A 23808-nucleotide genomic window follows, 5' to 3' on the forward strand; every position below is an offset into this window, starting at 1 on the left:
CTTCACAGGTGTGCAGTAGTATAAGGCCCAGAAGGGCTTTGCAGCTGGTTTACCACTCTGCTTCACTATCTTGAAATTCTTAAACAAGGGGGCCCCACATTTTCATTAAACATTGCACCCTGCAGATTATGTAACTGGTTCTGATGCACAAGCCTGGAATAGGCCTACTCCTTTCTCCCAGAAAACAGCAATTAAAACGACTCTCTGCTAATTCTCTCTCTTCAAGAATTAGAGTAAACTTGACTGGTTGTTCTTTCAGTGAATCAAAGGAAGATTTCAGTGCTTTCAAAAGCAAATGAACAGAAGGAGTGGGAAATGGAAAATCACCGTTAGAACATAATAAAAATTGTAGGCAAGATCTGTCAATGGTTGCTAAAATAAGTGGGCAGAACTTTGAGAAAAATACTGTATGATTTCTCTTATATGAGGTTCCTACAGTAGGCAAATTCATGGAGACATAGGGTAGGATGGTGGTTGCCAGGGAAGAGGAAGATGGTGTTTGATGGATACAGAGTTTCAGTTGGAGAAGGTGAGTTTCACTTCTAGAAAAGGATGGTGCTGATAGTTGCACAACAATATGAATGTACGTAATGCCGCAGTACACCTAAAAATGGTTAAAATGTTCAATTTTATGTACATCTTACCACAATACAAAATTTTTTTAACCAAAAAATCTTTGAGAAGAAATAGGATACTTGCATAGTCTTAAAGTGTCTCCCCCAAGATGTTTATTAATTACAAAGGGAAGAATGACTCTACAATGGAGAAAATTAGCAGACACCATCTTAACCAAGTATCAAAGTTAATATCACCAGTAAGACATATTATTGTTATCATCATATATTCTTGCCAAAATGCACAATCTCAATCTAATTATGAGAAAATATCAGATGAACCCAAATCGAGTTCCATTTAAAAAAAAAAAGTGAATGATACTTTTCAAAAGTGCGCAGGTCTTGAGAGACAGGAAAGACTGAAAACTGTTACAAATTAGGAAAGAATAAGGGAACCTGACAACTAAATGCAACATGGAATCCTAGACTGAATCTTAGAACAGAAAAAGGACTTTAGTGGGAAAACTGGTGAAACCTGAGTAAAGCCTGTCATTCAGCTAATAGTGTTGTACCAAAGTTAATTTCCTTCATTTGATAATTGCACTATGGTTCCACCAGATGTTAACAGTGGGGAAGCTGGGTAAAGGATATGCAGGGTATGCTGTTTTTACAACTTTTCTGTAAGTCTAACATTATTTTTAAATAAAGTTGGTTTTTATTTTAAGTGGACAAAGTGTAAAAATAAAGTGACAGTGAACTGGGACTCTAGCATCATACCTAGGGTCCCAGTCCTCTCCCTGCTACTTACTAGCTGTGTGATCTTGTGCAAGTTACTCAGCTTCTCCAGGCCTGTTTCCTTATCTGTAGAAATGCAGGGAATATCAGAATCCACCTCTTAGGGTTACTATAGGGATAAAATGAGATACTACCTGTTTTTTTGTTTGTTTGTTTTTGTTTTGTTTTCTTTTGAGACGGAGTCTTGCTCTGTTGCCTAGGCTGTAGTGTAGTGGCGTGATCTCAGCTCACTGCAACCTCTGCCTCCAGGGTTCAAGCAATTCTCCTGCCTCAGCCTCCTGAGTAGCTGGGACTACAGGCATGTGCCACCAGGCCTACCTAATTTTTGTATTTTTAGTAGAGATGGGGTTTCACTATGTTGGCCAGGCTGGTCTCAAGCTCCTGACCTCGTGATCTACCTGCCTTGGCCTCCCAAGAGTCCTTTGTATACATAGTTAGCACTTAATAAATAATAGCTTATGGAAAAAAGATGAGAGAAAAATAAATTTGGGGCTGCAATGCAGTGATTTTGGGTGATTTCTTAGGGCTTGACCTACCCACCCACCTAAGTCCTGGGTCACTTACTTCAGGAGACTGTAGTACAGCACACATTTTTCTGAGAAATCATTTGGTCACCTCTATTTTGAGAAACAGAGTTATTCTTTATGCCAAATGGTTAGCAGTGATTAGCTCCAAGTGGCGGGATTTTTTTTTCTTTTTTGTTTATCTGTGTCTTCTAGTTTTCCAATAATGAGCATATCTTATGGGAAAAAAAAGATTTGGGATATGTGTGTCTCCATGGCCTCTTCCCACCTGTTCAAAAGCACTAAATGTTCTTTTAGCTGGGAACAAAATCAAAACAAGCAGTGAAAGCCCTTGTTTATCAGGCGAGGGCAGTGGCTCCCCAGAGAGCACCAGTTCCTGGGAAGCCCATGAAGAGACCTCAGGGAAGCGCTCTCCGGTGGGTCTGGATGGCCCCTGCTCACCCTGGCTGAGAAGCTTCTACTTCCTCCAAGAAACAAAGTGAGGAATGAGCTCCCCTCAGCCTTTCCCTCCACCTGAAAAACTCCATTCTGAGATGGGGAGGCAACTTGATTCTGAGTTGGGAGAGGTTGCAAAGATTTGGGGAGTTAGTCACCCTCATTTTACACAGCTGAGCAGAGTCTCAGCGAGACCCGATGCTGACGTTGAGAACGGGCAGCCCGCAGGCTGTGTTTTGTTTAGGCAGCATAGTACATTTGTAATTTTGAGCCAATGTTTAACATTTGGAAGAAATCAAATAAAACTGCAGAAGCTCTGGGAATGGCAGACCAGCATTCCCAGATGGTAACGATTGCCCATAAATGACTAGAAGTTCCTGTGAGATGGGCTACACTTTCTTCAGCTTGCCACAGCCCCAGTGGCAGGCTTCATTTATGTGTGTGACCTACGAGGCCTCACTGTACTGAGTTTGAGACCTTTGCTCTCTCACTTGCCTGAGGCCACAGAGCTGGTTGACAGTTGAATGTGGTTAACAATCAGGTCTTCTTTCGTTGACGAGCTCTTTCTCCCACTACTCTGAAGTTGCCCATTGGGGTGTTTTACTGCCCCAGTTCTGTTTCTCTGTGTTGCCCTTTAGTAAACCAGCCTTGCTGTGGAAAGGTGTCATCCTCTTAGGAGACCCCTAAACTGCCCACATGGCTTTTTAAGCCTTTTCCATGCTTTGGTGCATTGAGCCCTGCATCCAGCTGGCACATGCCCTCTTCTGGTTTCAAGGCCAGAAGAACAAATCCGAAATGTGTTGCAGAAATATCGTCTGGGTTACATAATCTGCAGGGAGAAGTGGACCTGTGGTTGCAGCAGCCTCTGCCTCTCCTTCAGTTTCCCTTGTGAACACGGATGTATGTTGTGAGACTGCTGAAGTCACAGAACGACAACACAGAAATTGTTCCCCAGCTTCTCAGTTGTCTTCCCAGTAACAAGGCACCACAGTGTGCCAGGGGACTCAGCAATCTTAGAAATAAACTCAGCGCCACTTACTCCATGTATTTTTTATTTATTTAGTACCCATCCTAAGTGAATCAGAATAAAGACATATTCCAGCTAGCCAGGCCCCCAAGAGACAGAATCAGAAAGCTGATTCTGTATTTCTGCCCTTCGTTTACTTCATGGTACACAATGACTGGAAACTTATTCCTCCGATGCTGTTCCAGAATTGAAATTCTGACCTTCTTTTGAAAAATTGCAGGATTTGCCATCACTAATCCCCCACTCCAACATGGCAGCGGTCAGACGGGGTATCGGAAGTGGCAGATCCACCTTTACCTGGGCAGGGACATCCAATTTGCCATAGATGGACCCACTCCCCGAACTTTCTCTTCACCCCAGTTGATCTCACTTACCTGGCCTGTCTGGTCTCTTTAGCCATGTGTGTTTGCAAGCCTTCAACCATTTCTGCACACTTCAACTTAGAGCCACAGAATCTGAGTTTCAGAGAGGCAGAGCTCCAAAAATTGGAAGCATAGCCTGGGATCTCCACCTGACCATGCTCTGGTCTCCATCTAAGGGTCTTTGTGGCTAATGAGTGAAATTGAATCCTTGGCATGAGGCTGCCTCCTGTGGACATATTCCAGCCATTACAGCCGACCCTTTGGTCATCCCACCTGGCCATGCTCTGATGAATTGGCCTTGCCGATGTTCTTTTAGCCTTTATGTTGTAAAGCCATCTTTGCCTTTCAAAGGACTTTCACAGCTCTTGCATCCTTGTTCCAGGGAACTGTGTCACAGGGACCAAGAACACATGATTTGGAATAAGGAGACTTGGATTCACATCCTAAGGCCTCTTATGGTGACCTTGGGCAAGTTACTTAACCTTCAGGGCCTCAACTTCCCCTCTCTGAATGAGGGACCATTGTACCGATCCTAAAAGATGGCTTAACCAAAACAGCACAGGAGTGGCCTAAGGTGCTTTCTGTCTCTACACAAGACTGTACTTTGATTCCTTTTGATAGCAGTGGCGGGGAAGTTGCAGGACAATGAGAGACCAAAGCGTGTTGAAAGAGTTACACTCTTCTTTCATTTCCCAACAAATGCCATGTCCTGCTGTGTGCAGATACTCTGTCCCACTTTGCCTGAAGATGGGATTCCTTCGTTCAGGGCCCACAGTGCACATAGATCCCGGTCATCATGAGCTGACTGCAGACTGCAGACTGCTTGCCCATGGCTTGTAGCCACGCCTTTGCCAACCCCATGTGATACCTCAAGGGGCCTACACTCCAAAGGATGAGGCATTCTGCTCCCACCTCTTTTTAAAACTTCTATAGCAGTTAGAGCATATCGTGGTTAAGAATGTGCACTTGGGAGCCCAGTTTCCTGGATTTGAAGTCAAGTTACATAACTTCTCAAAGCCTCGGTTTCCATATGTATAAAATAAGAATGGCAGCAATACTGACCTCATAGGGTTTGATAAGCATTAAACAAGTTGACACATATAAAAGTGGCACATACTAATTTGGTTGAACCAGGCAAAATTGCCAATATTTGGCCCTAAAAATCAAGTAATGTCATAGGGTTCAACCTAATAGTAAACCCTTAATTAGTGGTAGCTCTTAGTATTGCTTTTTTCTCACCAACATAGAAACTGGAAAGCAAGTAAGCTTGTTCTCTACCCAAAAGGGATTTGCACATGGTCTATGGTCTCCTTCCAGGGGGTAGGCGTGCAACCTCCCCTTCCCCTACCTTGCCCTTAACCTTCTGGGCCTCCATTTCTGTCAGCATAGTCTGACAATCCTTCCACTTCTCAGAAGAAGGGAACCTTGTCACCTGCTACTGTAAGGGTCCTAGTTCCCATGTAGATGGCCAGGAGGTTGTCTGAGCAGCTGTCACTTGCATGAACAGAAGCAGTAAGATAAAACACACACATGTAATGCTTACAAGCAAGTCCTCAGCAGTTGTGGGCTCTCTCTCTGTACAGGAGCTGGAGTGGCTGCTGGAGATTAACCGGCTCACGCATCGGCTGCTCTGTAAGCATATGACACTGGACAGCTTCGATGCCATGTTCCGAGAGGCCAATCATAATGTGTCCGCCCCCTATGGCCGTATCACCCTGCATGTCTTCTGGGAACTGAACTTTGACTTTCTCCCCAACTACTGCTACAATGGGTCCACTAACCGGTAAGGGAGTCCCTGTGCAGAGGGGGCCGGGTGGGGGTTGGGGGAGTGGCCAGCTGCCTCCTCCAAACTAGGCCCAGTACATGTGTGAGTGGTTCCTGTAACAGGTGTCTCTCAGAGCCCCTCCTGGGCACAGGCTTTGTGCTGTCTCACTTGCCTAAGGTCATAGAGCTGGTTGACAGTTGAATGTGGTTAACAATTAGGTCTTCTTTCATTGAAGAGCTCTTTCTACTGCTACTCTGAAGTTGCCCATTGGGGTGTTTTCCTGCTCCAGTAAAACATGGGGCATGCCATGGTGAGCAGATACCTTCCTGCCTCTTGAGTCTTCAGACTAGAGGAGGATGTGGGTGATCAATCACATGACAAATGTACCATTACAAACAGTGAATAAGGAGATGAAGGAAATCCCACAGGGCCATGACAGTGGTAACAGTACCACCTATTCCAGTCCAAAAAGTCATGCAAACCTCAACGGAGGCTTCCTCTTTGAGGAAGTAATGCTGGAGTTAAGATGCAAAGGATGACTAGGAATAAATAAGGCAAAAAGGCAGGAGAAGAATATTCCAGACAAGTTTCTAAGGGTTTCTCCAAGAAGTTGATGAGGGTAAAACTAGTCGGGTGGGAAATGGTGCTGTGAAAGATAACACAGGAACAGATTGTGCAGTACTCTATAGGCCAGGGCAGGATCGTGCATTTTTATTAACCCTGAAAGAGTTTGAGGAAAGGAGATGACATGATCAGATTGTATGTTTGTAAGGATATCCACATATCTGAAAGCATGCCTGCAAAACAGCATACATTTGCAGAGCACACATACGCATGACAAAGTGGAACTTGCCTCCTGCAAGGTGCACACGGCCCTGGGCCAGGCACTGAGGTAGAGACAAGACCTAATTTCTTTATCCCCACAAAGTTTCATAACCTGGTGGAAGAGTAAGGCATATATATTCACATACAAAATAAGTATGTAAGGATGCAAAAAAAATGTATTCATCTGCAGATCTTCTAGGTATCTCCAAGCCTTGGCTGAGGGCCAGTATTGAATGAGTGTGTGTTGAATGAATGAAAGGGTATGGGAGATATCCACAAATGCACCTGGATCCACACACTAAGTGAGATAGATTTCCAGTTCTATAAAGATTTAGGAGCTTTAACACTCTTGAGCAGGGAGCAGCAAACTGTGGCTCACAGGCCACATCTAGTTGCTGACTGTTTTTGTAAAGCCCATGAGCTGAGAATAGCATTCACACTTTTGGGTGGTTGAGGGGAAAAAATCCAAAGAAGAATAATATTTGGTGACAAGTGAAAATGATTTGTAATTGATAAAGTTTTATTGGAACTCGATCATGCTCATTTGTTTATTATTGTCTTTGGGTGCTTCCATGCTGCAACAGCAGAGTTGAGTACTTGCAACAGAGACCATCTGGCTTCCAAAGCTAAAAATATTTGCTGCCTGGCTCTTTTGAGAAAGAGTTTGCTGAACTCTGCTCTTGAGAAACCAAACTGGAGGTAGAGGAGTGGAGCCCTAGAGAAAGTCCACTCTTAGTTTCTTGCCTAGTGTCATTCTGAGCAGCCACAAGCCCCTGGTTGAGCCCAGGAATCTAGATTGAATTTTTCCCATCTATAGAAAGGAGACGGCAGTTGAATGGGAAGATGTCAGAAGAGTTTAGTACCTTTATAGTCAACCACCTAACAAACAGTGCACTTGTACCAGTGCAAACCTTCACCTGGCCAGGAAGCACTCCTGTTATCTGTGTCCCATGAAGAATAATATTAGGACCATATTAACTCTTTCCCATCCCTATGCTTCTACTAGTTTTGTGCGGACTGCCATTCCTTTCACCCAAGAACCACAACGAGACAAACCTGCCAACGTCCAGCCTTATTACCTCTATGGATCCAAGGTAAGTAGTCCTGCCCTACCCTGCCTAGAAGAGGGTTGGTGAGAAAAAGCAAATAGAAAAGTGTCCCTTAATTAGAAGAGTAAGAAGGTGCAGAGATAAAGGCAGCAATGAGGTCAGGCACAGTGGCTCATACCTTTAATCCCAGCACTTTAGGAGACCGAGACCAGTGGATACTTGAGGCCAGGAATTTGAGAACAGCCTGGACAACATAGCGAGACCCTGTCTCTACCAAAAAAATAAAAAATAAAAAATTAGCTAGACATGGCGGCATGCACCAGCAGCTACTTGGAAGGCTAAGGCAGGAGGATCCTTTGAGCCCAGGAGTGTTATGCTGCAGTGAGCATGATTGTACCACTTCGCTCCAGCCTGGCTGACAGGGCGAGACTCTTATCTCTAAAGAGAAAGGAAAAAGGCAGCAATAAGATCCAGGCAGAAACAGCTGTGAGTATATGAATCTTTATTTGTTCACAAGTAGCAGGAATGGGGGCAAAAGTCTGGGTGCCGAGCAGGGAATGCATGAGGTAGGCAAGGGAATAGGGATGTGGGGCTTCTCGTCTTGGCTTCTCAGCTCCTGCTGTTTCTTAGTTGATTCACTGCAGTGTCGTCCTGTGATTCTGGGATTTTGTGCTCTATAGATATAAGAGGGTACTGGGAAGGTCTTAGGATGATGCTTGGAGAGTACAGGCGTCTTCTCCAGAACAGCCTGCCTAGTCTGGTCAAGACAATTTTCTCAAATCAAGGGAAGCTGACTGACAGCATTTGAGGTGGTTCACAGACATGGCATTTAACTAACACTGACTCGCAAAGTAAAAACAGCACTTCCCTTTTCGATTCTCTTTCAAACCTTATGCTATATCAAGGAGAAAGACAAATATTGGTGCTAATATGTCTTTATTACCTCTCCAACACTGGATCTCCCTTTTTATCAAAGACAAGCAAGCAGGCATTAAGCTCAGAATCACTGGCAGGCAATAGAAGCTAAGTCAGATTTAATATTATGTTGTTTTCATGATGTTTATTCTTATGTCTCTTCCCTTCTGTTTGTAGCAGGAGGGTGCTGGTTTTTCACTTATGGAGTAATATAAGGCTGTCTTTGAAAATAAGTTTACGCTTAAAAAATGAGTCAATTTAAAGGAAAGTATTATTAATAATAGTGAAGATAATCCATGGTTTTAAAAAATAGAGACCGGTGGTATGTGATTGCCTAAAAGTTGGAAAACACTCCAGAGCAAGGGTTCTCACACTTTTCCAAATAATCCCCTCAAGGGCAGAGGAAACTGGACATCTACATTTGCCCAAAAGTGTACCTCTGAGAGCCTACTTGTAACTCAAGCGTTTCCTTCAAGTGCTGTGTTTTATTTAAGTCATGCAAATTTTTGCTTTCTACTTTATAACATATCCATGTTTGTTTTAATGTTAAAACAATGCTTTCAATTCTTAACTGTGTCCTCCGAGTGGACGCTGCTGCAGAGATGCCTTGTTTGTGCCTTGGCATACCCTGGGGGATACATTTTCCAGCTTGAGAAGCTTTGTCATGGGGCATTCATCCAACCCAGGTGACCTACAATAGCAGTGACATTTGATGGGAGAGAAATGGGTAGTCTATAGACACATTTGTACAAACGACCTACTGTGTGGAAAGCTTTAGGCTACATCATGCGGGCGCTCTCCTCCCCACTCTCATTCCCCACAATGAGGCAGTATAGCGGGTTGGTCACCACCCCCCCTCTGTAAGGCACCCGCATCAGGGGCATCCTGGTTGGCTTCGGGATCCAGTTCAGCTCCATCTCTGGAGTTCTTGCGTGGCACTTCCACCAGGGGGAGCCCCTGCAGGTCTTCCTCCCTCTGACCAAGATCCGGGGCCTCCTCTGGCCATCTCACCAACCCATTAGCCTCCTCCATGTGGCCAGCCCTGTAAGACCATCGCGGCTCATGGCAACGGACACACCAGAACTGGAGACAGATGAAGGCCAAGACGGCTGTGAAGCAGGCCAGCAGAATGGCCATCAGCACCCAAAGGGAGATCTGGGGGTCTACCAGGGAGCTTCCAGGAGCCAGCGGACTCTTATCCAGGGTGTGGAACATGGTGCAGTAGTGCCTGTAAGGGAAGGCAGCCTTCTTACAGCTGATGCACAGGAAGTAGAGAGTGGAAGGGGCGAGATGTTCCAGCACCACGGAGCTGATCGTTCGAGGCACCTTCTCCTCGTGGTGGAAGCTGTAGCGAAGATAGCCAGAGAAGATGCTGTTCCAGTTGGGCCTGTACATAATATGGTAATAGTCCTCCAGGCAGGGCTCCGAGGACGACCAGGAGATGATGGCTCCTGTATAAGAAATGTTCCCCACCTCGATGTTCATCCTGATTCTGGAACCAGAATCAAAGTGAAGAGTGACATCCCCTGATTTAAGTATGTATTTATCATAATCATAGCCACCATTTATTGCACATTTGAGATGGGCATTCATGTTGCCCTCATCTTACAGACAAAGAAATGGAGGCCGAGAGGTTCTGTTATTTAGGCATAGCGAAAAAGTGGCAGGACAAAAGTTAAAACTGGGGCTGTCCCATGCCAAAGTTCAGGCCTAAAAAGAGATGCACCCATGCAATCCCAGCCACATCCCACCCTAGCTGAGATCCTTCAGATAACAAAGGGGATTTTCTTAAGGGGATTGTTCTCATCCCCTTAAGAAAAAAGAAGAAAAGGTAAGGAGAAATCAGTAGAACCTCAGAGGTTCCACCTTTATTCTCAGGTCTGTGACCTCCCCTCAGGCAATTGATTCACCTCAATTTTCCTTCTTGACCTCCTGTTTCTGCTCCAAGTACTGTGAGCTCAGTGATCTAGAACGTTCTGCCCACTGCTTTGTTTAGCCTCCTGGTTCTGTTGCCCATGGTGAGTGGAAATTCGCTTTGTCACTCTTTGGCAGCTGATTTCACCCCAAAGCTTCTGCTCTTGTTTTGTTTGTTTGTTTTTTCAAAGCCAGCGGTACCAGGAAATTTGTTTCATAGGTAGAGATAATCAGCCCCTAATATCAGCATAACTACCACTATTTAATTCTGCTGGTATTATGAATGTTAATCATGGTAATAACCACTCACAGTAAGTGGTTGCTATGTCACTTGTCATGCTAGATGATTCACAGGCAGTAATTAATTTCCTTTATTCTTCATCACATCCTCTGAGCTAGATTCCCATTTTACGGATGAGCAACCTGATGTCACACTGCTAATACATAGAAAAAGGACTTAGTGCCGCCTAACCACTACATTTCCTAATGCAAGGCTGCCGGGTTTAGTTACAGACGTTATCGCAAAATGAGGTGCCAGGACTGAGACCCAGTTGCTGTTTTTCCAGACAAATCAAATGAGCCCTCTTTAGATTGCCAGGCCCCGCTTTGATAAGAGAGAGCCATCTTCAAGTATTTTAGTTTCTCTCATGCAGTTCCCTCTACTGATTGCCCCTGATCAGAAATACAGAGACAGTCATAGTTAGCCTACGCATATTCACATAACGGTCTCACCCTGCTTTGTCTTCCGCCTCTCCTCCCTCACATGAAACCCCGTAGGTTTCATTTTGGGTTGCAGTGACATAGTAAACAGCTGTCAACTGGATTTTCGCCTGCATTGGATATTAAGCCAAACCAATGGCTATTATGACCTGCCTTTCTCTCACCTCTGCTTTCCCCCATCCTCTTGTGTTTGTGCCTATTTTCCTCCAGGAGTGGAGCTGCAGAAAGGTGCACAGCATTGAGTAATTTCTTAATCCTTGGTTTTCTTCTGTAAGGGTAACAGTGAACTAAGATACTCAGGAAGGTGAATAGTGTCTTTCTATGTGGCTGAATATTTCTTCCCAGTAAATGGGGAACGAAAGGGATGAGACAGATGTGCTCAGACCCTTCCAGGGAAGGTCATCATGAAGGAGACCGAATGTTTATGTTTCCTGGCTTGGTGTCCTCTACACACTCATCCTCCCCACACCACACATCACTATAAATACACTTTCGACCACGATGGAAAGAGGTTAATTCATTATAGGCAGCCACCTGTGTAAAACCTTTCCATCAGGAGTAATCAGGAATCCTGTTTCTTGTCACGCATAAATGTTCTCTTGGCTTCCTATCTGCCACTAGCTGTCTGTACAGATGGAATTACCTCAGCAGACATTTTTAAGAGCTTTCTGTCAAGACGCAAATAGCATCCTCACCTTTTAGGACCAGGTCCATCTCCCTTATTGATTTTTCTTCCTCTGTTTCCGTTTCTAAATTCTCCCCTATTTTTAACTATTCATTTGCCCGGCCCTTCTCCAAGCAGAGTGTGAAAAGAAGCCATTTCCATTTCCAAGAAGAGCCATCTATATGTCTTACCTGATGCTTGCAGCGTGTCTGGTTAGAGCTCTGCCCTCCGAGGTGCAGTAGATTAAAGCTGAGAGAATGGTGCCTTCTCCCTCCTCCGCTCTGGGCTTTCCGTGTTGTTTCTCTCAACACTGAGTAATCCCACTGCCGCCCCTAATGCTCACATTATTCATTTCTTCAGATCAGCATCATTCACCATGGCAACCAGCAGGCATCTGTACGCACGATGCTTTCAGGGACCAGCCTGGAAAGGCTTTTGCCCAGTGAGAGGAGCTCTCATTCCTTTGGCTGAAAAAGGGCAGATGATGCCCTGAAAACTGGTCCCCAGTGCGGTACTAATTCTTCTAACACTCCTACATTTTCTCCCCAGTTGGCTGGTTATTATTTTCTTGTCCCATCTAGATCCTCTTTGGCCAGTGGTTTTAAATGCAAAGATGCTCTTCTCAGTTATTCCACAACCAAAGCAGTAATATTCATCTTCATCCCCTCCCACTCCTACACTTCCCCATCCCAACTGCCTACCCCACCTCTTTATCTTCATCTTTCTTTATTCTTGACTCGTGTGCCGTTACGTAGTTATATGGTACTGGTCAACACCCTTTTATTTTTATTGTCTGAGTCTCAGTTCCACCATCATCTGTAAAGCTGTGGGCTTGGGCTACATCAGGATGGCAGATCAGAAGGCAGAAGACCTGAGCCCTATCCCTGCACAGCCCTGAACCCCTGACAAGCTTGCTAAACCATCATGGCACTCTCACTGGGTTGAATAATGCCCCCCCAAAATACATATCCATCCAGAACCTTAGGATGTGACCTGATTTAGAAATAGAGCCTTCGTAGATATAACTAGTTAAGGATCTCAAGATGAAATCTTCCTGGATTTAAGGGTGAGCCCTAAATCCAATGACTAATGTCTTTGTAAGAGAAAAGACAGAGAGGCTCAAGGGGAAGAAGCCAAGGGAAGACAGAGGCAGAGAGTGGAAGGATGCTGCCATCAGCCAAGGAACACCGGGAGCCATCAGCAGCTGGGAAGGCAAGGAAACATTCTCCCCTAGAGCCTTGGAGAGGGCATGGTTCTGCCAGAGCCTTGATTTCAGGCTTCTGGTCTCCAGAACTGTGAGAGAATAAATTTCTGTCATGTTAAGCTGCCACATTTATGGTAATTTGTGATAGCAACCCTAGGAATCTAATGCAGCACTGCTTGCAGCTGGGTGCAGAAATAGCCCCAGAGTTCCTCTGAACACAAGCGTCCCAAGAAACTGCTTCCCAATCAATCAGTTGGAGTTGACGCCAGAAATGGAAACTGTTTGCTACTCCTGGATTGAATCATCCCCAGCGTTCCCTTCCTTTCAAGAATCCAGACTGCTTGCCTCCCCTTTTCTCATAAAGGGCCGTCTGGCTTTGAGGTTCCATCCCTTCCTGTTCCTTTCAACCTTGTAAGAACCTATTGCCACCATTCTATTGAGGAGATCACAGGGTGTGTCTGGAATAGAGGGTGGAAAGTAGCTCAGATAGATGTAGACCTGAATAAATTTATACAAATTATATGTTTTTAAAAGTCAGCTTTTCTCTTCTTGGTTCTTGGCCAAAGTATCCAAGTTAACTCATGAAGGTCTCTTTCTGATTCACATTAATGATAAAAGGTTAGAAAGAAAGCCAGGCACAGCGGCAGTGGTGTGCACCTGTCGTCCCAGCCACTTGGGAGGCTGAGGTGGGAGGATCACTTGAGCTTAGGAGTTCCAGACCGGCCTGGGTAACATAGAAAGACTTTTTCCCTTGGAAAAAAAAAAAAAAAAAAGAGCCGCCTTGGTGAGTTGTGACCCTACCCTTGGCCAAAGATCTCCGGGAGGCTTGGAGTCTCGGGAACTCGGGAACAAGCCAGTGTTCCTTGATCAGAAAGTTGCTCTGCGGCTTGCCCATGGCATTCAGTCTTCCCAGGCGCCTGTCTTAAATCTGCAGCAATGCATGCAGCATGTCTCTTCCCATGCGAGCACAGCCAGGTCAAGTGCTAATGGTGAGTCCCCACAGAGCATAAAAGCATCCTCCCCACAGAAAGGCCACGCAGCTGTTTGCGGATGCCCTTTGAAAAGGTTATTTTGCGGGGAGTAAAAATACCAGAGTTAAGGGGTCTGAGGAGGAACAAGGTAGAACTCAAGCCTTTTTCCACAGAAAATTGGAATTTATTTTTAATATTCTTGGATGACATTTTTAACCATGAGAAATTTTCCTCTGTGGAATTAAGATACTCAGAGAATGTGAGGCCTCCAAGCCCTCTTGTTTCACAGTCCTGGGAGAAGACATGGCATTCCTCAGGCCGCTTGACTGATGAGTGGCAGAGCTGCCAGTGAAATGGGGTGGGGCCCCAGACTCGGAGGCCAGGGTTCATCCCGCTCCTCTGAGCTGTCACCGCTCACCAGCAGCACCCAGAGGAGCCAGTGCAGCCGTTTGTGAAGGAGATAAAGTATCTGGGACACCTGCCACAGGACATTACACCTCAGCCAGGCTCACACTTTCTCCATCATCAGGGACAATTCCTCCAGAGTCTGTGCAAGTTGTAGCCTCTTCGCTATCAGGCCAGGTGAGCCCCAGCTAGTTGACATCAGTAGTAAATTACTGCTAGAGGAAATCAGCTAGGAGCAAGGTTCTTCCACCCTTCCTGAAGGTGGCAGTGAAGGGATAACATGGGGCAAGCCCCATTCCCAAAGCTGGATTGGCACATGGGGAAAGTGAGTGGCTCACAGAGCATGCCCTGGAATTCCCAGGCTGGAGTGCAGTGGCACAGTCATGGCTCACTGTAGCCTTGACCTCCCAAGGCTCAGGAGATCCTCCTGCCTAAGCCCCCTCAAGTAGCTAGGACTACAGGTGTGCACTACCACCCCTGACTAATTATTATTACTTTTGAGATGGAGTCTCGCTCTGTTGCCCAGGCTGGAATGCAGTGGCAAAATTGCGGCTCACTGCAACCTCTGCCTCCCGGGTTCCAGTGATTCTTCTGCCTCAGCCTCCCGAGTACCTGGGACTACAGGTGTGCACCACCATGCCCAGCTAATTTTTATATTTTTAGTAGAGACAGAGTTTCACCATGTTGGCCAGGCTGGTCTTGAACTTCTGACCTCAGGTGATCCACCCACCTCAGCCTCCCAAAGTGCTGGAATTACAGGCATGAGCCACTGCCCCCCGCCTCACCTGGCTAATTTTTGTATTTTTAGTAGATATGAGATCAGATAGGTGCTCTATGGCTTTCCCATGGCATTCAGTCTTCCCAGGGGCCTGTCTTAAATCTGCAGCAATGCATACAGCATGCCTCTTCACAAGAGCTAGTGGTGAGTCCCCACAGAGCATAAAAGCACCCTCCCATTGCAGTGAACCAAGATCGCACCACTGCACTCCAGCCTGGGTGACAGTGGAAGACTTCATCTCAAAAAAAAAAAAAAGCATCCTCCCCACACCGTGTTGCCCAGACTGGTCTCGAACTCCTGGGCTCAAGCAATCCACCCACCTTGGCCTCCCAAAGTACTGGGACTACAGGCATTAGCCACCGCGCCTGGCCAAATTCCCTCACTTTATGTATTTATTTATTTATTTACTTATTTCAGTTATTTCAGTTTTTTTTATTTCAATAAATTTTGGGGGAACAGGTGGTTTTTGGTTACGTAGATTAATTCTTTAGTGGTGATTTCTGAGATTTTGGTGCACCCATCATACGAGCAGTATACGCTATGCCCAATGTGTAGTCTTTTATCCCTCTCCCTCCTCCCACCCTTCTGAGTCTCCAAAATTCATTGTATCATTCTTAATGCCTTTCTGTCCTCATAGCTTAGCTCCCACTCAAGTGAGAACATAATCATGTTTGGTTTTCCATTCCCGAGTTACTTGACTTAGAATAATGGTCTCCAACTCCATCCAGGTTACTGCAAATGCCGTTTTTTCATTGCTTTTTATGGCTGAGTAGTATTCCATGATGTATACATGCCACATTTTCTTTATCCACTCATTGATTAGTGGGCATTGGGCTGGTTCCATATTTTTGCATTTGCGAATTGTGCTGCTATAAACATGTGTGTGCAATATCCTTTTCGAATGATTTCCTTTCCTCTGGGTAGATACCCAGTAGTGGGATTGCTGGATCAAATGGTAGTTCTCACTTTTAGTTCTTAAAGGAATTTCCACACTCTTTTCCATTATATTTGTACTGGTTTACATTCCCACCAGCAGCGTAAAAGTGTTCCCTTTTCACTACATCCACACCAACATCTATTATTTTTTGATTTTTGATTATAGTCATTCTTGCAGGAGTAAGGTGATACCACATTGTGGTTTTGATTTGCATTTCCCTGATCATTAGCGATGTTGAGCTTTTTTTTTTAATGTTTGTTGGCCATTTGTATATCTTCTTTTGAGAATTGTCTGTTCATGTCCTTAGCCCACTTTTTGATGGGATTGTTTGTTTGTTTGTTTGTTTGTTTTTCTTACTGATTTGTTTGAATTCCTTGTAGATTTTGGGTATTAGTCCTTTGTCAGATGTATAGTTTGCAAAGATTTTCTCCCACTCTGTGGGTTGTCTGTTTACTCTGCTGATTATTTCTTTTGCTATGCAGAAGTTTTTTAGTTTAAGTCCCATTTATTTATCTTTGTTTTTGTTGCATTTGCTTTTGGGCTCTTGGTCATGAAGTCTTTGCCTAAGCCAATGTCTAGAAGGGTTTTTCAGATGTTATCTTATAAAATTTTTATGGTTTCAGGTCTTAGATTTAAGTCTTTGATCCATCTTGAGTTGAATTTTGTATAAGGTGAGAGATGAGGATCCAGTTTCATTTTTCTACATGTAGCTTGCCAATTATCCCAGCACCATTTGTTGAAAAGGGTGTCCTTTCCCCGCTTTATATTTTTGTTTGCTTTGTCAAAGATCAGTTGGCTGTAAGTATTTGGCTTTATTTCTGGGTTCTCTATTCTGTTCCATTGGTCTATATGCCATTTTAATGACATTACCATGCTGTTTGATGACTATAGCCTGATAGTATAGTTTGAAGTCGGGTAATGTGATGCCTCCAGATTTGCTCTTTTTGCTTAGCCTTGCTTTGGCTGTGTGGGCTCTTTTTCAGTTTCATATTCATTTTAGCATTGTCTATTCTAGTTCTGTGAAGAATGATGATGGTACTTTGATGGTGGGAATTGCATTGAATTTGTGGATTGCTTTTGGCAGTGTTGTCATTTCCACAATATTGATTCTACCCATCCATGAGCATGGGATGTGTTTCCATTTGTTTGTGTCATCTATGATTTCTTTCAACAGTATTTTGTAGTTTTCCTTGTAGAGGTCTTTCACCTCCTTGGTTAGATATATTCCTAACTATTTTAATTTTTTTGCAGCTATTGTGAAAGGGGTTGAGTTCTTGATTTGATTCTCAGCTTGGTTGGTGTTGGTGTACAGCATGAGCCTTTAGGGTTTTCTAGGTATACAATCATATCATCAGCAAACAGTGACAGTTTGATTTCCACTTTACTCACTTGGATGCCCTTTATTTCTTTCTCTTGTCTTACTGCTCTGGCTAGGACTTCCAGTACTATGTTGAATAGAAGTGGTTAAAGTGGGCACCCTTGTCTTGTTCCAGTTCTCAGGGAAAATTCCCCCACTTTAAAAACGAGAATATTATAATGCCTGCCTTGTAGTGTTATTTATAACAGATGAACCCATGTCTGTAAAGTCCTGGGCTTAAGAACAGTAGCTGTTATTATTAAGAAGAAAAGGTCAGTGGTTCAGAGCCATTTCCTGAGTTGGTCATAGCTTCATCCAGAGGCTATAATGAGGAAAGTTTACACTCTGAATTGCATAGCACTTCCTTGCTTTTCCTCTCTTAAATCACTTTTATTGTTTTATTTTTTAATGTATATGCTCATTGTACATAAATAATATTGAAAAGTTCAAAGATGACAGTAAAACTCATACAACTCAGAAACTTGGGAACTTTTTCTGCATTTAACATGTGTGTTCTTGTTTTACAAACCACATGACAACTCCTTGAGATCGGCCTTCTTATCACCATTGTACAACGGGAGAGATTGAAGCTCAGCAGGGCCGGCTTGGCTGCTCTCACAAAGCAAGGTCCTGGCAAACAATGGTGTAAGCCTGGGCCTGTTGGCCACTAGAGCTGGAGATCCTGGCTGGCCTCTTTGATGCTCTGCTGCTCTGCTTGTACCATCCTGTAACCTGTGATTCTTCAGTCCATAGTAGCCCTTTGCTTTGTGATTAGCTTCCCTTGAGAGGTAGGGCCAGGACTTCACAGTATGGTGGACTCCAGAATGCTGGAGCAGGTGAAGAACTAAAAGCTCTTACAGAGAACATCTAACCACCTGATGTGGTAGCGTCAGGGAAGACATCAACTCATTTGGAGAAATATGACCAGCAAGTGTTTCCTCTTCTGAACAGGCCCTACTCTGGAGTCTAAGTTCTTCTGTCCAAGAGCTCTGTCACTTAGAGATGATGCTCAATAAAACAAAACCTTAACAACTGGTCAAATAATCAAAATTAATATATGAATCAAAACTTTAAGAATATATTCTCTAAATAAAGTAAATTATATAGAGTCTATCCTAAAACTGCCTTCCAAGTGACATAGATTGTGGCATAAAGCATTCATTCAATTATTCTAATAACTTCCTGGTAATTTTTTGGCCCTTAGAAATTGTTGGTGTGATCTGTTTGGCCTGGTTGTCACAAGCCCCCATCTGAGGCACAGTTTGACCTCAGGCAAATGCATCATACTGTCATACTGTCACAGTGCCTCCCTTATTAAATCATATCCTTAGGACCCAGAACCCAGTGCTTTGCTACAGCAAGCTGGGCACAGCTCAGCTGGGTACACACCTGGATGCCAACACTGCCTGCCTGGGCTGACCAGGGGAATCTTGGTCCCTGTGACACCACCACCAACAGCACCTCCCACTTCCCTGCCACCACCCCACCCTTCTGTCTGCATGGTACCACTTCTACAAGGTAGTTTACCCACCAGTCCAGAAGGCTTTTGTGATTTTGGCAACCAATACATATGGAATTTCCTATGCAGAATTTCATCTTGTATCTCACCCCAGACAAGTCACTTCATTACACTTGGGATTCAGATTCCACTTCTGCTAAATGGGGATACTTGCACTGCCTTACCTGGTTTAGAAGGCTGAGAATGGTTCCCAAAGACATCAGGTCCTAATCCTGGAACCTGTCAATGTAACTTTCTTTGGAAAGAGGTCTTTGGAGATGTGATTAACTGGAGGACCTTGAGATGGGAAGATAATCCTGGATTATCTTGGGTTATGCTGGGTCCTACATGCTATCATAAGTGTCATAAGGGAGAAGCAGAGGGAGCTTACACATGTAAGAGGAGAAGGCCATACGAAGACCCAGCAGAGAGATGGGAAGATTGGAGTGGTGCAGCTGCAAGCCTGGGAATGCCGCCAGCCTCCAGTAGCTGAAGAGGCGGGAAACAGATCGTCCCCTGCAGTTTCTGGAGGGAATGTGGCCCTGCTGACACCTTGATTTTGGCCTAGTGATACCAGTTTGGATTTCTGGCTTCCAGAAGCCTGAGAGAATACATTTCTGTTGTTCGAAGCCACCAAATTTGTGGTAATTGTTAGAGCAGCCACAGAAAACAATGTGGGCGGCTATGACGGAATTCGTATGTGAAAAATTCACAGAGAAGCTTGATATACTTGTGTGTCATCACATGAGTACTGATTATCAAGAAAAGTGATGACATTGGTTCCCTTCAAAAGTTTTAGCATCTCTGAGTGTGACAGTGTTGATGTGATCTCTCAGAGCCGGAAGGCTCGGCTCCTGTTCCCCTGCTTGCCTTTTCCAACGCACCTTATTCATAGCCCAGGAGAGAAAGGAGCGTCATTTCTTGAGATCTGCATAGCAGCTCTTTGGATCTTTCAGCCTCTGAGCTGAGAAGGCCAAGAAGGAACCCAGATGTTGGAGACCCAGCCCTATGGCCCCCCAAATGTCAAGAACAGACAGACAGACACATAGACACATTAGTAGTTTTACCCAAGCGTTTACAATGGATTTGATCCTGGAACTGAGAATTGATCAGTCCTTGGCACTGTCTTGCTCTGTGATCTTCCCGACAAGGACGATGCTGCTGTTTTATTTTTGCCGTCGCCTTTATTTACCTGCAGTGATTTTAGGGAATTGAGCTGCAGCCATTCCACCTAAATTAGAGAGCTGTGTTTGTGTTTGCGGGCTGATGATATCCATTAGAGAAATTGTAACAAAAATAGGAAATTAGGAACAGTTTAATTCCTCTTGGGATCTCTGAAAACAGCAATTGTGATTCCAGAGAGCAGAGATGCAAATTGCTTACAAATTCAGTTTACCAAGTAAATAGGCCTTACTGTTTGAAGTGGCTGGCCGTGTTTACCATCTGATGAGATAGAGGCCTATCTCAACAGATAGATGAAAAGTCTATATACAACATTTAAACATGGCTAAAATGGTGAATTTTATTTGTATATTTTACCACAACATTTTAAAGTTCATCTACAGATAATATTACAGTGCCCAGGATCTGCCAGTAAAACTCACCATCTTTTTTTCACTCCTTAAAAATACTTTTTTGCTTTTTTTAAGAAAATGCAGGTCTGCGTCACACAGTAATAACATGGCTCTAATTCCTGAATCAGGGTTGTTTATTTCTTGAGATCTCATAAAGCTATCTATTTTGTGTAGTGTGGATTTAAATAAGCTTGATTTTAAGTGAGCCATCCTAACCAGGCAGGATACATAATTAGTTTCCTATGAGGCCCATTGATTGGAACCTATCAGTTAGCAGAACTGGTTCAATGGCAAGTTTCCAATGGCTCATGTCATGTTGCATTCTTGTTTTTCCTTGCCAACCCTCAGAAAATGCCCAGGCTCCCCTATTCCCACATTTTCTCAATAGGGCCCAGCCTCCTATTGAGCCAGCAGGTCAGATGGGTGCCCTCCGGGGATGAGTGTGCGTGTACTTTTCAGCATGCGTGTGCATTTCTTCTTGCATGCGTGTGGTATATTTGGGGGAATGAGGGGTCGGGGGAATTTTTTTTAATCTTAGGAGGAGGATTTGAATTCTCCTCATTTCATGCTGGTCCTTCTCACATGAAATGCATCTTGGAACATCAACGGAAGCCTAAACTCCCAGTCTAGACCAGAATCCAAGACTGACATAGGAATGTCAATCAGGGGCCTCCAAAGTGAACCGAGTGGGTGTGTAGGGGGCATTTTAAAAATCCTTACGTGGTAAAACAGTTCCAATACTATTCTCCGCCTCTGCCTAGATCTGGGAATTCCTGCTGAACAGTTTCCATATATGTAAATGTGTATTTATTTGTGCTTGCCAGGAAGTGTTCAGGGAAGCTTGGTACTAGAAGCTCCTTGGGTGGCGGTGAGGGTTTAGGACACCACTCAGAAGGATGAGCGTCCAGGAAGAATGCGTTTCAGCTTGATCCTCTAGAGGGAGCACATCTATCCCCACCTCCAGCCCTTGATGGGACCCCTTATAACAACCCTGTTGTTATAAGATACCTGCAGTGAGGAGGGACTCCACCCAGTACAATCTGTTACTGAACATCTCCCATTTTTATGATGTTCTTAATGTGGAATAAAATGCATTTTTTGGTGCATTCTATCAACTAGTCCTGGCTCTCACCTCTGTCCTATCACTTTGTGGGGTACATGCTGTGTTGCATAAAATTACCCCCCACATATGCACTCCCCTATTTACAATCAGAGAATCGTAGCTGTCGCCAAAGCTGCTGGGGGAAATTCGACCAGAAAGCTGTGTTTTTGTCTTTATTTACCAAGTCATCAAACAAAATAATATTAATGGCTATTATTTCAGTGAGCGTTTCCAGTGTGCCAGGCACCATGCTGACTGCTTTATATATGTGATCACATTTAAACCTCAAACAACTCTATTAGATTTGGTATTATCATCTCTACTTAGGGGAAATTAAGGCTTAGAGGGTTTAGGTAATTTGCCCAAGAGCATCTAACTAGTACATTTACAGACCTAGAATTTGAACTGAGGTGTGCCCACCCCAAAGCCCATCCTATGGACTCAGACAAGCTAGAAAAGAAGTCAGAGAATCAGACAGAAAATATAAGTAGATGATTCCTTTTTGTCCCCTCCAGTGATATCCATTAGAAAGCTGCCTGCTACTCAGAAATTCCTTTCTGAAATATTTGAAAAGGGGACAAACGAGAATGTGCTGAGAGCTTTGCTGGGTTTACAGGAGAAGCCTAGAGTCCCTGGTGTGAGTGGAGAATGAGAAGGCTGTCAGGGCAGTCCATGAGCACTATGTTCCCATGGCTGTGAGCACAGCCAGGTCTTTGTCACCTGGTGCCTGTGCTGGCTGAAGCTGCAGCCCTCTTCAGGAGAAAATTTAAAGCATGTTTCTGCTTTTTAACCTTTGAAAATCATGTTGGGAAGGTGAATTAAGCTATGACATAGCTCAGTGGGATTTTTAAATTTACTTTTTTATTGAAGTATAGTCATATTCAGTAAGATGCACTGTCTTTGTCAGTTCAGCCTGCTATAACAAGAATACCATAAGCTGAGTGACTTGAATAACAAACATTTATTTCTCACAGTTCTAGAGGTTGGGAAGTCCAAGATTAAGGTGCCAACAGATCCAGTGTTTGGTGAGGGCCCACTTCCTGGTGTGCAGATGGCCCCTCTCCTCACTGTAGGCTCCCATGGCATAGAGGAGAGAGAGACAGCAAGCACTCTTGTCTTTTCTGATGAGGGCACTGATCCCACTCATGAGGGCTCCACCCTCATGGCCTGATCACCTCTCAAAGGCCCACCTCCTAATACTATCATATTGGCGGTTAGGATTTCAACACAAAAATCCTAATTTGTTTGTGATTAAGATTCCAAATCCTAATTTAGAAGGGACGCATTCAGTGAACACGGCACAGATCATAATTGTATGTACAGTTCTGTGAGTTTTGACAAACACATCTATGTAGTCAACAGCCCAATCAGCATGTAGAGCTTTTCCATCACCCTAGGAAGTCCTCTCATGCCCCTTTCCAGTTAGTCTCCTCCTCCCACCAGAGGTAAGCCATGGCTTGTTTGGTGATTGCTATGTATTCATCATCTCCAGAGAGGGAAACAGGAGAATACAGAGTGGGGCTTTGCTAACAGGGCAAAAACTAAGCTGCACTCGCTTAGAAGAGTACATGCCTCCTAGCATTTTGCATATCCTACATGCCTCAGTCACCTCAACCTAGTAGTCCTGGCCCCATTTGACAGGGTGGCCTGTGACAGAGGCACTCAAATAGATTTGCTCCACACCTAGAAAATGACATGGCCTGGCCCCACGGTTAGCTAAATCAACTCAGCAAGTCATACATTCCCAGGATTTGCTGAACATCAGCTTCAGTGAACATCATACTCTTAAGTCAGTTCCATTTTCTCCCTATGTAAGCTATTACTGGCCCATACATTTCGAAGCTAAATACAATAAGTACCTCCCCTAGGTTCAGGGAGAGTTTGCTGTGACAGCTTCTCAGTGTCATGTACAAAATTTTGCTCCTTCTCACGTTCCAGGCCTCCCAATATCTAGGCATGAGCTCACCAAGTGAACTATTACTGAACCTGGTGAATGAGTGGGTGTTCTGATTCTTCACAAGTCCTTGCTATTAGTGGGCACTCTAATTGTGTTCTTCACGGATCCTTGTTATTAGTGCATACTTGTGATGCTTGTTTTGTAAAGTTTAGAATAATTCATACGTACGTACCTAATTCAAAACTTAGACTGAACTCAATTAAATATTTTCTTGATGGCTCCAAAGGGAGTTGAAAATCTTGCAGTACTCCAAAAGCATCATTAGAATTTCCATTTAACTGATGTATAATTTCTAACTAGCTAGCTAATAGAGAATTTCAGTGAATGGAATATCTTATGTGGTCATCCCATAAATTGATGTTCCATGTACAAGATTTTTGCAATTCCAGTTGGGAGAACTACACTCAGAACTAAGTTTTGGGCTGGGTGCAGTGGCTCATGCCTATAATCCTAGCACGTCGGGAGGCCGAGGTGGG

General features: G+C 44.2%; 2 protein-coding genes across 5 annotated transcripts in view; one reads left to right on the forward strand and one right to left on the reverse strand.

Annotated features, from left to right (window-relative positions):
* The window catches only part of CYFIP2 (cytoplasmic FMR1 interacting protein 2), a 129749-nt gene that overhangs the window by 67964 nt on the left and 37977 nt on the right, over positions 1–23808 (forward strand). For all 4 annotated transcript variants that reach the window (XM_034960877.3, XM_003818984.6, XM_034960879.3 and 1 more), the window contains 2 exons: positions 5281–5480; positions 7294–7381. In XM_034960877.3, the coding sequence (XP_034816768.2) occupies positions 5281–5480; positions 7294–7381 (288 nt within the window). The remainder of the gene's footprint in view (positions 1–5280; positions 5481–7293; positions 7382–23808) is intronic.
* On the reverse strand, positions 7822–12030 carry FNDC9 (fibronectin type III domain containing 9). The gene is made up of 2 exons (XM_003818990.6): positions 11741–12030; positions 7822–9743 (listed from the first exon to the last, which is right to left on the reverse strand). Exon 2 carries the CDS (start codon positions 9734–9736, stop codon positions 9062–9064), a length of 675 nt encoding a protein of 224 aa, XP_003819038.1. The 5' UTR covers positions 9737–9743; positions 11741–12030; the 3' UTR covers positions 7822–9061.

This window comes from Pan paniscus, chromosome 4, assembly GCF_029289425.2.
Source record: "Pan paniscus chromosome 4, NHGRI_mPanPan1-v2.0_pri, whole genome shotgun sequence".
In the NCBI taxonomy this organism is placed as follows: Eukaryota; Metazoa; Chordata; class Mammalia; order Primates; family Hominidae; genus Pan; species Pan paniscus.